This window comes from Pelophylax lessonae, assembly GCF_965119305.1.
Source record: "Pelophylax lessonae genome assembly, chromosome: 8".
Classification (NCBI taxonomy): domain Eukaryota; kingdom Metazoa; phylum Chordata; class Amphibia; order Anura; family Ranidae; genus Pelophylax; species Pelophylax lessonae.
The window spans coordinates 163,149,684-163,164,872 of record NC_138775.1 but is presented as its reverse complement, the minus strand read 5'-3'; the positions used below and the strand labels follow the sequence as shown (position 1 = coordinate 163,164,872).

The 15,189-nt window shown below is 37.2% G+C and overlaps 1 protein-coding gene across 1 annotated transcript in view; it reads left to right on the top strand.

Annotated features, from left to right (window-relative positions):
- LOC309561864 (fibronectin type III domain-containing protein 7-like) overlaps nt 1–14,634 on the top strand; it is a gene marked incomplete at its 5' end in the record, with an annotated part of 47,549 nt that extends 32,915 nt beyond the window's left edge. Inside the window, 6 exons of the mRNA XM_082265929.1 lie at nt 1,027–1,281; nt 6,500–6,754; nt 8,220–8,480; nt 10,920–10,949; nt 12,244–12,302; nt 14,566–14,634. Coding sequence (XP_082122055.1) covers nt 1,027–1,281; nt 6,500–6,754; nt 8,220–8,480; nt 10,920–10,949; nt 12,244–12,275 — 833 coding nt within the window. The 3' untranslated portion in view covers nt 12,276–12,302; nt 14,566–14,634. The remainder of the gene's footprint in view (nt 1–1,026; nt 1,282–6,499; nt 6,755–8,219; nt 8,481–10,919; nt 10,950–12,243; nt 12,303–14,565) is intronic.
- Nucleotides 14,635–15,189: the final 555 nt, after the last annotated feature.

Genomic DNA, 15,189 nt, shown 5'->3' with positions numbered 1-15,189 from the left:
CTCGTATCATGTAGCTCAGTGATGGCGAACCTTGGCACCCCAGATGTTTTGGAACTACATTTCCCATGATGCCCAACTACACTGCAGAGTGCATGAGCATCATGGGAAATGTAGTTCCAAAACATTTGGGGTGCCAAGGTTCGCCATCACTGATGTAGCTCTTACTCCGCTAACTGTTTTATAAATGAAACAGCTGCCAGCACATCAACCGACATAAAGCTGTCAAAATGATAATATAATAAAAAGTGCAGCGCTAGATAATAACTGATACAATCCAATGACAGTGTATCAAAACGTGACAAAAGTGAGGAAAAATGAAAATGAAATTCAAGTGAATATGTCATAATAAGCCCCAAGTGCTGAGAAGTGAAGCATATACATGGAACCATCCAAAGCTTGTACAGGTGATCAAACTAGGTAGACTTGTAGAGGTGATCAGACCAGGTAAAGAATCCCACACTACCAACGTGAATATAGGAATATGCTCACCAGAGGGTGTGGACCCAAGTACCATATAGCAAATGGGTCTACAATGCTTAATGTAATCCCTGGATCTCACAATCAATGGTTGTCCCAGAAGGTGTCATTCATAGGGTATTGATGATTCCCTAGAAGTGGATGACCGGGGCTCCCAAAATGTTATCCATATGTATGTGAAGCTGCAAGTAGTCTCCCAGACCAGAAGCACTGTCTACTCGAAGTAATACTGCATCCTTTTGTTGTGTAGTAAAGCCAACTGCAAATCGATCAGCTCTTGTACTGGGATGGTTATTAGGAGGCCAGGTATAGGTAATAAGAGCTCCTCATTTTCTGAATATATATGTAGTACCCACTGTGAAATTCATCTGTTTGCGTACAGTACAGAACGCGTTCTGTACTGTACGCAAACAGATGAGTTTTACAGCGGGTAATATATACATATTCGGAAAAGGAGGAGCTCTTATTACTTAAGATCTATCTCATGTTTGTCTCCTCCAAATTGAAAACTTTTTTTGTGAAAAACTAAACAATTTGTTTTTCTTTCAGCTCCATGTAGCCCTGAAATCAAGAATATCACAATGGTTGATGTAAGTAGCTTTATGGTTACATGGGAGTCTAATAACGATGGCGCAGAGTACACAGTGACCGCACGAGGAGACAATGGATTGTGGAACTGCAGCAGCTCAGGCACTTCTTGCACACTGGGGAAACTTCCATGTGGATCAATGCAAATGGTTCATGTGCTGGCCTCCACTTCTGAAGGAACAAGTCTGCCTAGCTACAGTGTTCCATTAGAGACAGGTAACTCTCTTCTGAAATTCTTCAGGTTAAATACATGGTATTCAAATTTTAAACAATAATACTGAAAAGAAGTTGTGTATAGAGACATTTATGCAATAGTAGTTATGAATATAGATAATATGCATATTAAGTTATTAATCATAAGTCAATATACAGTATAAATGGTAATAAAGTCTTAAAAGTAAATATAAATTGTAGATTTATGCATATTGTAGTGCTATTTTAGTATAGATAAATGTACAAATGTTGGTATGAGATAAACTAAAGAGATGGAAGAGGAAAGAGACAAATAGAAAAGAAAGAAAGAGAAAGAATATAAATAAAGGAGGAACCGGGGAGGCAATTTTTCACAAGGAATGAGCTTGTGGATGCTAATGTAAGCAATATTTTGTTTTGTATGCGTAACAAGGACTTATCAAAGTCTTTTGGAAGATAGGGTTCGATACAAGAACACCAAATTTTATCAAATTGATGGGATTTATCGTAAAAGATGACAGCAAGTTTTTCATTGGACATATACCACATCATGTTATTTTATATTTGTTCTAAAATTTGAATGCTTACTGGTAGATAAGGTGGGGTTAGGGGGTCCAAATTCCTCAGAGTGCCCTGCCTAAAGCCTGGTACACACTAATAGTGGGTTGAACCACTGGGTTGAACGAAAAAAATAAAAAACTGACAGCTCCAGTCCAGAACCGCTGCACCAACGATCCAACGTTAGTACAGCGATCTCCCCCACTGAGCTCTTGTGTTCTGAAAGGTGGGCGACCCCCCCCCCCGGAAGAACACTCTGATCAGCACTCTCTGCAATTGGCTGAGAGTGCTGATCGGGAGCCGGTCGGCTACTGGTTTTCCAGCATGCTCGCCCAACAGTAGCCAGCCAAGCGGCCGGCTTCTGTTGGACCAGCTGACGCACACACAGGCCGAATGTTGGATGATTTGTTATTTGAACCGGATGATGTTTTACCGACATTTGGCCTGTGTGTACTAGGCATAAGTACCTAGTGCAATTGTGCCACTCAACAACAGCGCAACAGTCAGTAAATAAAACTGAAAGACAGAGTGATCTAAACTGCAGCTGGCACTGTGTTTAGAGCTGCAGTGATCCACTGGGCCAGGTGACAGAGTGATCTGTGCAGCTGGCCTCTGTGCATTGATTCTAATGTAATATGCCTAGCCTGTAATGCCACTTAAGTCCAGCCCACCATGCTCTATTTTTGGCCATTGGGTTAGATCAGCAATTCTATCTGGTGCCTGCAACTCTCTCAGCCTTTCTTTCAAAGACTGCTTACCACCCAGCCATCAGTATATCGTAAGTGACTGTGGTTTTTCCTCTCTCTGCCTACTGGTGTCTACTCACTGACTCTGATTTAGTTGCGTTGTCCCATATGTCTGCCTGACCCCATTTTGTGTCACTCTTGCAATCTGAGAGAGCTGCCCCCCCCCCCCCCCTTTCAGGAAAAAAATTATCTATAGCCCTGCTTACTGCTGGTTACAAAAATCTTTTAAGAAACTTTACTATAAAAGTACAGGTGATGTATGCTGATTATTTTTTGTGGGATACAGATTTATGTGTCATCTCTATTATTTTACCCACTATATCTGCATCGAGTCAGTAGTAGCTGAAAAATGCAAAAAAAAAAAAAAATCTCTGCCTATAAACATTTCCAACAGTTTATCTTTAGAGCACAATTTCACCAAGAATCACGAAGCACAGACAGTACACCTCTAGCCCAAAAATAAGCAGCGCTAATGGTAATATGAAAATCTGACACATTAAAGCACTAAATTTAAAAGAGAAGTAGCTCTTTAGGCCAAACATCTATTGTATAAGTAATAATAGAGGACGCTAAATTACACAATATACTGAAATGTATGATCAACAAAAAAAAATTATTTTACATATTAAAATAAAATATTCATAAATAAAAAAGTCAATAGCAAGTGACACAAAGTCCCAGATTTATGTGAATAGTCACTGCGAATATATAATAACGATAAAAGCAGGTCTGTGAGAAACAAAAAAATCTCCTCTTACACCTAAAAACATTTGCTTGTACACCAAGCAGTTAATGAAACACTAAACACTCACCAGATGGCATGTAACCCCCTTTTTTTAAAAATGGTCAGCAAGCACTTGATTTTAAACTCCACAGGATACAGTGTCTCTTGTATGTCAAGGACCAGCCCAGCTCTTAGATGGTAACACAGGGTAACTCCACCGCGATGCCGTCCTGTCTTATTCACATATGGAACAAAGGAAAATAAAAGTGCTCAAAGTGTAGCATTTATTGAATCAATAGTGAGTGGTAAAAAACATATAGATGTGCTCTTACATTATAGGTGCTTTAAAATGGTACTAATACAGCCAGCAATGAGTATGGAATCTGGCCCCGCCACTGCGCCACATCCTGGAGCGGATGTGCGGTCTAAACACTGAGATTTTGTACCAGAAGTGACGTACCAGAAGTCTAACTTCTACATGTTTCATCACACTGGCTTCATCAGGAAGCTAACCGGTAGCCATATTGTTGAAGTCTTGTATACCAGAGGACGGCTGCTGATAGACCAATCTCGCCGGCATATTCTTAATACTGGCAGTATTAGTATGTGACTACAAAAACTACAAAAATAAATGACTCAAAGTATATTTTAACGTTTTTCTACCAAGAATACTAAAATTAGGGGTTAAGTGCTAAGAATAAATTATATGTACAATAGTACATTCTGTGCAGTAATGTCAATCTCAATAAATTGAATCCACAAATAAAAACCAATACAATGAATGATAAATTCATATAAAACCCAATTAAAACATTGCTGACAGTCACCGCTCGCAGTGGACTATAAACTGAGAGATCAGTGGTCATGTGATTGCTCATTTCTTGGGCGGGGGAAAACTCCAGCATTAGAATAATGCTAAGCCATTTAGGTAAGTATGTGTGTTTGTTTTTTTTTATTTCCCATGTTTCTCCTTCACAGTCCTGAAGGGGCACAACATTATCACATACATTTACGAAAGATTCTTACTCCAGTGGGGCTAAGAGTATCTGCTTTCACTGCTTCATGGTAAGGCAAAATTTATTGTTACCTCAATTAATGTAATCCTAAAGCACCTATGCAAATATTTTATGGTAATCAATTTTGCTAAAGAGATCCTTTTGCACTCTAGCTGCATTGGAAATAAGTTTAACCACTTTACCACCGAAGGATTTTCCTGCTTTACGTCCAGGCCACTCTTTGCAACTTGGCACTGCGTGATTTTAACTGACAATTGCGCGGTCATGCAACCCTGTACCCAGACGAAATTTACGTCCTTTTTTTCCCACAAACAGAGCTTCCCTTTGGTGGTATTTGATCACCTCTGCGCTTTTCATTTTTTGCGATATTAATAAAAAAAGAGCAAAAATTTGGCTAAAAAATTGACATTTTCTACTTTGACAGTTAAAAAATATCCAATATATTCAATTTTTGTCATATATTTAGGCCAAAATGTATTTAGCTACATGTCTGACAAAAAAATCCTCAATGAGCGTATTTTTAACCGCTTTAAGACCAGAAGATTTTACCCCATTCCTAACCAGGCTATAATTTGCGATTCGGCACTGCGTTACTTTAATGGACAATTGCGCGGTCATGCAACACTGTACCCAAATTAAATCTATGGTTTTTTTTACCCCACAAATAGAGCTTTCTTTTGGTGGTATTTGATCAACTGTGCGATTTTTAATTTTTGAAAAAAAGAGCGACACTTTTGAAAAAAAAAACAAAACAATATTTTTTACATTCTGATATACAACATTCCCAAAAAAAAATGTAAAAATCAAAATCTTTTAACATTTTAGGCCAATTTGTTTTCTGCTACATATTTTTGGTAAAAAAAATCACAATAAGCGTATTTTGATTGGTTTGCGCAAAAGTTATCGCGTTTACTAACTATGGGAAAGATTTGTCATTTTTATTGTTAATTTTTTTACTAGTAATGGCGGCGATCTGCGATTTTGTTTGTGGGACTGCGACATTGCGGTAGACACATCGGACCCCTAACTGACATTTTTGACACTTTTGGGGGTACCAGTGACATTACTACAGTAATCAGTGCTATAAATATGCACTATGCTTAAGGAGGCTCCACTGGTCCACGCTGAAGGCCGTTATCACCATTTGTGGAGCTGTCCTGGACGGCAGGATGCTGGGTGGATGTTGGAAGCGAGGACTGGAACACAGGCTGGAACGCCTTTGGAGCATGCGCACTAGAGGGATAATCAGTGTGCGCTCTTTTTTAAGCTCATAATAGGCAACATGAGGTAGCTTTCCCCTGGGTAATTTTTTAGCCACACGTTTCCATCATCATTTGGAATTATCTCTATATTCTATATATTCTAAGCCAGGTTTGGACCATAAATACTAACAAATGTTTTGTGAAATGCAGGTGATCCTAATAAAGGGGCGCTATGCTGGGCCCTAAATGTTGTCTGACTACAGTGTCCAGTGATGAAAATCTGGCCCTGATTGAAACCATTAGATCAGGGATCTTCAAACTATGGCCCTCCAGCTGTTGCGAAACTACACATCCCATGAGGCATTGTAAAACTCTGACATTCACAGCCATGACTAGGCATGATGGGAATTGTAGTTCCTGAACAACTGGAGGGCCATAGTTTGAAGACCCCTGCATTAGATCATCATGACAACCAAGGAACTAGATTTGTGGAGGGATATGTTAGCAATGACAGTCTACTGTACATGTGCCTCTCAGTATGAGGTTCCTTTAGAGCAGTGGTCCTCAACTCCGGTCCTTGAGGCCCACTAACAGGCCAGATTTTAAGTATTACCTTGGGGAGATGCAGACTACAATACTGCAATCACTGAGCAGCAAATGAGATCACCTGTGATGTAATTTAGTCATCTTGCAAACCTGGCCTGTTAGTGGGCCCCGAGGACCGGAGTTGAGGACCACTGCTTTAGAGGATCTTTTGACAAGCAAAAACATAATTTTATATTCCACCTTTAGTGCTTCAGCCCTTTGAGGATTTTGCAGGAGTAACTATCTCAAACATACTGTTCAAGCGGCAACATTCCCATTGGCACTCATGATTGTATTCTGTTAATATCATAATAAGAAATATGATATAAAACTGTTCATTGCCATTCTAGTCTATAAAAAAAAATCACAAGAAATGTAAATATTACTGATTTTAATTAATTGTCATTACAGCTCCCTGCTGTCCAGCAAATATAAGCGTAGTGCAAGTCACACAGTCTGTGACAAATGTCAGTTGGTCCACCTCTGCTGGAGCACAGACATATACCACTATGCTGGAATCACCAAAAGGAAAGGCAAAGTGCCACACACTGGAGGACCACTGCCTTCTGGGATGTATCACCTGTGGAACAAGTTACTCAGTGTCCCTAGAAGCAACTAGTGAAACAGGCCTTGTGTCACAGTGCACATATCATGGGTATTCATCAAGTAAGTCACTTTCTGTTAGAAAAAAGAGTGTTTTTTGCCTCGTAATTACAAAATGTCAGTGTAATTTGTATAAATGTTGAGATTAAAGCTGGTGTCCCTCCTTACTACTACACCCCCCTAAAATCATGCTATAGGTAAAATTGCTGCTGAAATCCTACCTCCAAACTCACTTCTCTTTCCCTAGCTTGCTATTAAACGATGAAAAAGCTGCAGCATATTGGTAAGCTCCCCTTGTGCTTGCCTCTGCTTTACCATGTTAATTGTTTTACATTGAAGCACTGTAAAAATTCTGGTATTAATATTTTATAATCAAAAGTATTAAGAGCTGAAATATCATTGGATACAATTGCATACAAAGAATGCAATGTTTTTTTTTTTTTTTGTTTTTTTTTAACAGCATTTTAACTCTAAAACTCTTTAACTATAAAAACAAAAAATCCTAATTGATGCAAAGATCTGCTATGCCCTATGTGGAGGAGGACACGTCCCTGTGCTTGGACTCCCAAGTGGAGGAGGAGATGTTCCTGTGCTTGGACTGCTAACGCGTTTTGGGAGGGATGTGTCATCATCTACTTAGGAGTCCAAGCACAGGGACGTGTCCTCCTCCACATAGGAGTCGATATGTGATATGCAATTTTATTCTTTATGTTTTGTGAGTATATTTTTGGCTTTTTAAAAAAACTTTTTAAAGGTGTCAAAAGGTAATGCACTAGGCGTTTGCACCTCCTTTTTTGTTTGTTTGCAATATGTAAAAAAATGTTCATTTGTTTTATTTCATTAAAACCTAACCTGTTTTATTTCATTAAAACCTAACTAGGGGTTAGTTACCTAACTATAGTGGTTAATTTACTAAAGGCAAATGGACTGTTCACTTTGCAAGGAAAGATAAACTTTGCCAGGAAAATTGCCTCATAACTGGGAAAATGTGGTGAAGTTTCACTTTGCAATGAATACCCAATAAGGTGCAAGGAAAAAAAAAAACTGCAGTTTTTGCTTGCATGATTGGATGATGGGAGCAGCAGCGCTTCACCTCATTCACTAAGCATTGGAAAACATTTCCTGGCAAAGTGTAACTTCCCTTACAAAGTGAACAGCCCATTTGTCTTTAGAAAATCAGCCCTATTGTTTTTTCAATATATATTGGCCTGAAGTTCTGCTTTGTGGTGCAGAAACTGACTTTTTAAAAACTAGTGAGTCACTGGTTATATATAAAGAGGAAAGTGGTATTATTTTTCTCTGGTTTTCCTCCTTGAAATAACGATGCACTCAAATTTATGGGACACCAAGAAACTGGTGATACTAGCTCTGTTAGTATGAAAACTATAAACCAGTAGTGGGCTCAAGTTCCTACTGGACCTAGAGAAGATTTATTTTTGATTATTATTGTGAATGCACTATTCAACATATTCAATTATCAATTTGGTTTTCTGGAATTTGTAGACTAAGTAGTGTATTTTTGTTCTAGGTGCTTGCTGTCCATCTGGAGTCAAGCTGTACCGGCTGTCAAACAGTGGAATCCGTGTAACATGGCGGGTTTCACCTGGACCTGAAAACTACACTGTCAATATATATGGTTCTAAAGGAAATTTTACCTGCAATCCTTTAACCGGTGTCAGCTACTGTGATGTCACAGAGATACCATGTGGGGATGTTTATACTGTGGTTGTATCTCCTGTCAGTGGTGGAGATACCCAAATATCATTCTGCCCGAAAAAAATATATTCTGGTAAGAATTTTTTATTATCAAAAGTATTAAGAACTGAAATATCATTGAATACAAATCAGTTTAGATAAAGGATTTTTTTAACAGCTTTTTAACTTTTTAAGAGAACTTCACATAAATCATTGTTGGAAAAGTGCTTGGTAAAGGTAACCTTTCTTTAGGTTACGTAAGAATTGAAGTGGTTCTAAAGGTTAAAGGTTCATTCTATGCTTGAAGGTAAAAAACCTTCAGTATGTAGCTCCCCCCACTGCCCCCCTAATACTTACCCAAATCACTGCCATTCTCTCCCTTTGCCGTAAATCACAGCCAGTGAGGAGGGAGCAGGGGGCAGGGCTGAGCCCTGTTCTTTGTGTCCTATGGAAACACAGAGTATGGCTCGGGATCGTTTTAATAGCAAGCGGGTTGCTATGGGGGCACTTGGTGAGGGAAAAAGCCCAGAGCTCCATCAGGGGACCCAGGAAAAGGAGGACTGGAACTGCTCTGTGCAAAACCATTGCACAGAGCAGCTAAGTATAAGATGTTTGCCATTTTTTTTGTAACTTAATCCTTTAACATCACTTTAAAGACAAAACCATGTCTCATCTATGTAATGAAATAGAACCTAACTCTGAGTTTAAAGTGGTAGTAAACTTAGTTAAAATAAATAAAATAATACCCCCCCCCCCTTCCCTGCAGGTTTAAGTCATAATGTACTAGTATGCTGTGCATACTAGTACACTATGATGGACTTATCTGTCAAATGGAGAAAGAAAGTGTGAATTCTGCCAAAGGAAACTTTTTTTAAAACCTCACAGGGATTTCAAATCCTCCTAACTCTAATTTCCCCACTCCCCCCCCCCCCCAAAAAAAAAAAAAAGAAGTTTGGCTTCAAGTACACTTTAAACATTCAGTAATACAACAAACAGGTTGCTAGTGCTATACTTTGGAAGCGTACATGTTCATGAACATTAGCAGTCAATAAAAAGCTTAAAGTGAGACCAAACTCAATTTTTTGTACATCAATCATTCTAAAATATCAAGAATACTATGTGTGGCACTGTTTTTTTTTTTTTTTTAAGTCTCTTACTGTTGTTTTCAGGCTTTTTTCTTGTCCTGTGCACACTCCCTATTCTTAACTGATGCACCTCACTGCTGCTAGTGTAGAGCGAGCAGTGCCTTTATTTCTGGCCACATGATCCGCTTTGTGTACCACAAGTCCCGAAGAGCTCAATATGTCTGCAGGTAGATGTAATTGATTAAATAAATCCACTCGCGCCAAATAATAAATAATTATTACAGACTGCCGCCACTACATCCCATAATAATAGAGAAATAAGATCGTCCAACTGATAGCAGCGCAATTCCTTAAAATGGATGAGCAAAGTGCTTAAAAACTAGGTAGATGTGTAGTCTATTTTGAGGGTCGGCAGGAAAGGGTGGCTACATTCACATATACAAGGGAGCATGGAGAACAAACATAGCCAACCTAGAACAGGAAGTCTGAGAATAGCAGAAAAAAGCTTACAATTGAGAGATGTCATCATTCTGAGTTGCGACCTGTTTTCTTGCTTTTGGCTCCACTCCAAGTAGCGGTGAAAGCATATCCCTGTGTCCCAGAACATGGGGTGCAAGATTATCCTAATACCAATTCAGTTGTTAGTAAATGACTAAGCCCCAGTGGGCATGGTGAAATGCATCAGAATGTGTGGTTTGGTGGAGACATGTAGGCTGAGGCCACTCTTTTCCGTTTATTCACCTGGGCTGGGAAGCAGCAGCGATCCTTTCCTCTTTGCATCATTCTGAGTTGGTTAACTTTTCTTTTGCATTTCTCATCATGGATGTAAAATGCGTTTGTGTAGATGATATTTTTATGAACAGAACTATCTATCTTCAATAAAAAGGGTAAACAATAAATGAATTACTTTAATGTACTGCTGTATTTACATTTATTGGAACACATACATATTTAAAGAGGTTAAAAAAAGATGTTATACTTATTTCCTCTGTGCATGAGTATTGCATAGAGCAGCCTGTAACCTCCTCTTCTGGGGTCCTCCCACTGGCGTTCTCCGCTCCACCTCTCCTCTTTGTGCCACCATAGTAAGCCACTTCCTATGGGAGTACACATGTGAGCACTTCTGAGCCAGGCTGTGTGCGTTCATAGACACACACAGTGCAGCTTGGCCCCAACCCCCTGTTCTCTTCTCACAGGATTTGACTGACAGCAGCAGGAGCAAATGGTTCCTGCTGCTCTCAGCCAAGTGGGGAGAGAAGACAGAAGACCTGCAAACTGGCAGAGTCCTGGATTGATGTAGGAGTATTTTAAAAAAGAAGAAGTATTTTTAAAAAAAGGGGGAGAGGAACACCTCCTTGAATGTATAGAATGCAAGGTAAAAAAAAAAATCAAAAAAACTTTGAACTTTAAAAAACTTTAACTTAGATTTTTTTTAAATTTTATTTCAGTGACATGCTCTGGAAGTTCTCTAGGAATGGGTAAGACACAGATGATTTATTATGTTTCTACAATATATAAAATAGATTTCACTTATTATGTCTACCTTATTGAAAACTGATCAAAGCAGGTTGTTCACTCAAGTTCACTGGTATACTTGATATTAAAAAGTGGAAGAAAAAGTAAACTTTCACAGTAATATTTATAGCCATTCACATTGATGAATGATGACTATGCTCAGGCTACAGAACAAACAGCTCACAACTGATAAAATCAGCACTTTGCTAACCCGATTTCTTTGGTATGCTCAGTGTTGGGGTAGTTACTCAAAAAATGTAATTCGTTACTTGTTACTAGTTACTTCTGTAAATTGTAACGAGATTACTTTACTAGTTACTGCATTTGAAAAGTAACTTCACTACTTATTACTTTACTGTCCTCTTTCTTAATTGACCGTGTAGAAGAAGATACATGACACTCTTTCTGCATAGAGTTTATTGTATAAACACAGGCTTTGGGAAACATGAGAACAAAATCTGAAAAAACAGAATAAAACATAAAGTGCAACAAAAAGTCATAAACTTCATCCCTCTCTATTCTTCGAAATAACGATTGTATCGCACGGCTTGGGTAACGCAGGAAAGTGCGTTCCTATAGCCTAGTAAAGTAGTGTAGTTACCTCCTATAGCCTAGTAAAGTAGTGTAGTTACCAATATTAATATTGTAACTAGTTACTTTACTTTGTTACCAAAAAAAGTAATGTAGTTACTGTAATCAGTTACTTTGTAACTAGTTACCCCCAACACTGGGTATGCTGTATGCTTTTCAGGTCTATATGACCACAAAGCTTTCTTAGGAGCTAAGAATTTAGGTTTTTATACAAGTACAAAGGCTTATGGATATAAGTTCTTAAAGGGATATATCAGCATGCATTTCTGCTGCACTATACGTGGTATCGTGGAGAGCTACGTGGCATCTGGTATAGAACAATTTTTTTTTTAGTAAATTTGGTTGCACTGTCAGTCATTGCGCAGTTCCCTACATAGAAGTGTGTTTAAAGACTGGCATGAGCATCATTAATATCCAGTGCTTTTGTACCCTAATATGTCAATAGATGTAATCATCACCATTTTCTTTTATTTGACATGTAATCACATGAATTGAAGGTTATCCCTATATGTAAAAAAACTAAACAATAAGTAATGAACCTATGATTCTTCTGTATTTACTTATAAAACAAAGATCACCTACAACAAATGACATATTTAGCTTTTTATTTTACTTTAGTTTCTTTAACAATATATTTAACAAGTAATCCAACTGTTCATTTTGCAGTGATCTATAGAGGAAAAAGAAGCGTGACTTAACAAGGGAATCCTCCTTTTTTCAGTAAGGTAAAAAATGTTAGATAATATTGCATAAGATATTCTGCATATTTAATAAGCTGACATTTAATAAGCTGACATTTAATAAGCTGACACCTAATAAGCATATTTAATAAGCTGACAGGACCTTACATATTAAAACCACACTTTATAAATTAAGACCAATGCCGAACAATGAAGAGGATACAATTAGGACCAGTTAATGAATTATTATCAAAGTTCAGATCTCAAAAGACAATTAACAATTATAACTGACACCAAACTTTTTCAGTAATTTTTGTTCTTTTCTATTGAATTATATGTGCATTGCTCAATTTAATCCACATTTGAGTTCATATTTATTAAAAAAATACATTTATTTTTAAATGTTGTTGGTAAGAGTACCTGAATCGTTCTTGATATAAGGGTCTTGTAAACTCCTAAACCAGAGAACACTGGTAGAGGGAAAGTTATTATCCTAAGCCAGTCAGGCTCTACAGGGCATTGTCCAGTTACAGGGTTGGGAGCCAGGAGGTGGGAAAATGTATTGTTTACCTACTGTAGAATAAAAATGAGGTCACCAACAAAATAAGAACTTCTCTGGCAGGTAAAACAGTTTAAGTAGACCATGTATTATTCAGTTTTTTTTAGTTCAACAAGCAGGTTGTATGCTGAGACCTATTTGATTTATAAACATTATTGCCTGAATGTAAATGTTTTATCTTTCCTGCATTATTGGGCTTAGTTGGAGGGCAGTAAAAACAGATGGTTGAGCCTAACACTGGCGAACACTATGCAGATAAAATAAATAAATCGGCGCTAAATTCAAAGTGAATTAAAAATTAAACTTAATAACAAATGGTGAAATGTAAATACCATAAAAACAATGAACTGTGCAAAATAGTGCAGAGGATAAAATAATAGAAATTCATACAAACAGAGTACTGTGTAAAGGACCATACATATATATCAATATTCAAAAATATGCATAATAGTCCATATAAAGTGCTGGTGTAAAAGGAATTTGTGAATAAATAAATAAATAATATATCACTATCAATATATCAAACAATATAATATATCAATATTCCAACAATGCATGATAGTCCATATACAGTGCTGGTGTGAAGGATTTGTGAATAGATACATAGATAAATAAGTAAATTCATATATAAAAAAAGTCCATGTGCAAAAAGAATATTGGTGATCTGAACACGTGATGTGCACTCTCAATCCCAACTGTGTCACCGATGTGAACAATTCCCACAGTATATCCGACACTGAGTGCAATGGCTGCTCACCTCCAAATTGGTTATAACACGCGTGGTTCAGAGGAAAAAATCTCCTATATGGCTCCAACAGTGGTAGCAGAATGGCTGGTAGATGGTAACTTCTAATAAAAAGGGTCCTCTTATCTCTCTCCCTCATATAAAGATATAATAAGAAAGGGGCCTCATGGTGTAGCATAATCAAGCATTTTTATTGAAACAAAATAAATAACCCAGTTAAAACAGGGCAGTAGATCCCCGCACTCGCGGTGCAGATAAAACACAGACTTCCGGTCACGGCCGTAGACTGGAAGTGACGTCACCCATCTCCTCCCAACGCGATGCGCCACCCCCACACTGGTATATAAACCCTAAAATAAATGTTACAAAAACTGCCTAACTTTTAATGATGTATATGTATATCAGCTATTAATTCTTTACTATCTATCTACAGATGTTTAGCTTCATTGTTTGTGCAATATTCATTTTTTTTTTCTTTTTTTTTCAAATACAGATTTTGTGGCAGGAATTCATGGTGCAATTTACCTGAGAGCGAAAAACATACAGCTACCTTAGATTTACTTATGGACATTCAAATGTTTTTTAATTAATGACAGTTTATTATTATCTGTTACATTTGTTTGGTCTTGTTTACATATGGAAATGTTCCAAAGGCTCTGGTTAATTTAAATATATCTGTTCCAATCCAATAGAAATTCAACAAACTGTTTGGATACTTGTTAAAGTCTAATAATTCTTAGGCTTTGATTCCTATAGAATAATAAATGATTAGATACTATACAATAAATCTATTGAAATTACTCTTAGTTTAGTCACCTAGAATGACTACACTGCAGTTGGAACAAGTTAGAATCCTGTAATTAAAGTGATTCACCAGGAAAGAATTAAAGTGGCACTAAACCATCTTAGTTTTCAAAAATCTTTTATGCATCCACTACTTAAAGCAGACCTTTACCTAAAATTAAAGGTACCGTTAATCTGCCTCCTCTCCTCTAAAAATACAGATTTTGTGGCAGGAATTCATGGTGCAATTTACCTGATAGTGAAAAACATACAGCTATCTTAGATTTACTTATTTAGACATTCAAATGGTTTTTAATTAATGACAGATCATTATTATTTTTTACATTTGTTTGGTCTCATTTACAAATGGAAATGCTCCAAAGGCTCTAGTGAATTTAAATATACCTGTTTCAACCAATAGAAATTCAAGAAACTGTTTGGATACTTGTTAAAGTCTAGTAGTTCATATGCTTTGATTTCTATAGAAAAATAAATGATTAGATACTATACAAACATTTTTTGAAATTACTCTTAGTTTAGTCACCCACAATGACTACAGTGCAGTTGGTACAAGTTAGAATCCCGCAATTAATATAATTCTCCCAGAAAAAATTAAAGTGGCACTAGACCATCTTATTTTAAAAAAATCTCATATACATCCACTACTTAACCTCCCTGGCGGTATGATTCTGTCAGGAATTCTGTACCAAAAGCGGTACAATTCTTTTCATGGAAATTTGGCGTTATGTATTATAGGCCTACAATTCTTAGTAATTACTGACTTAAACCTGACCAAAATAAGACTCTAGTAGACATTCCAGATGTGATAAATTTGAAACACAAAC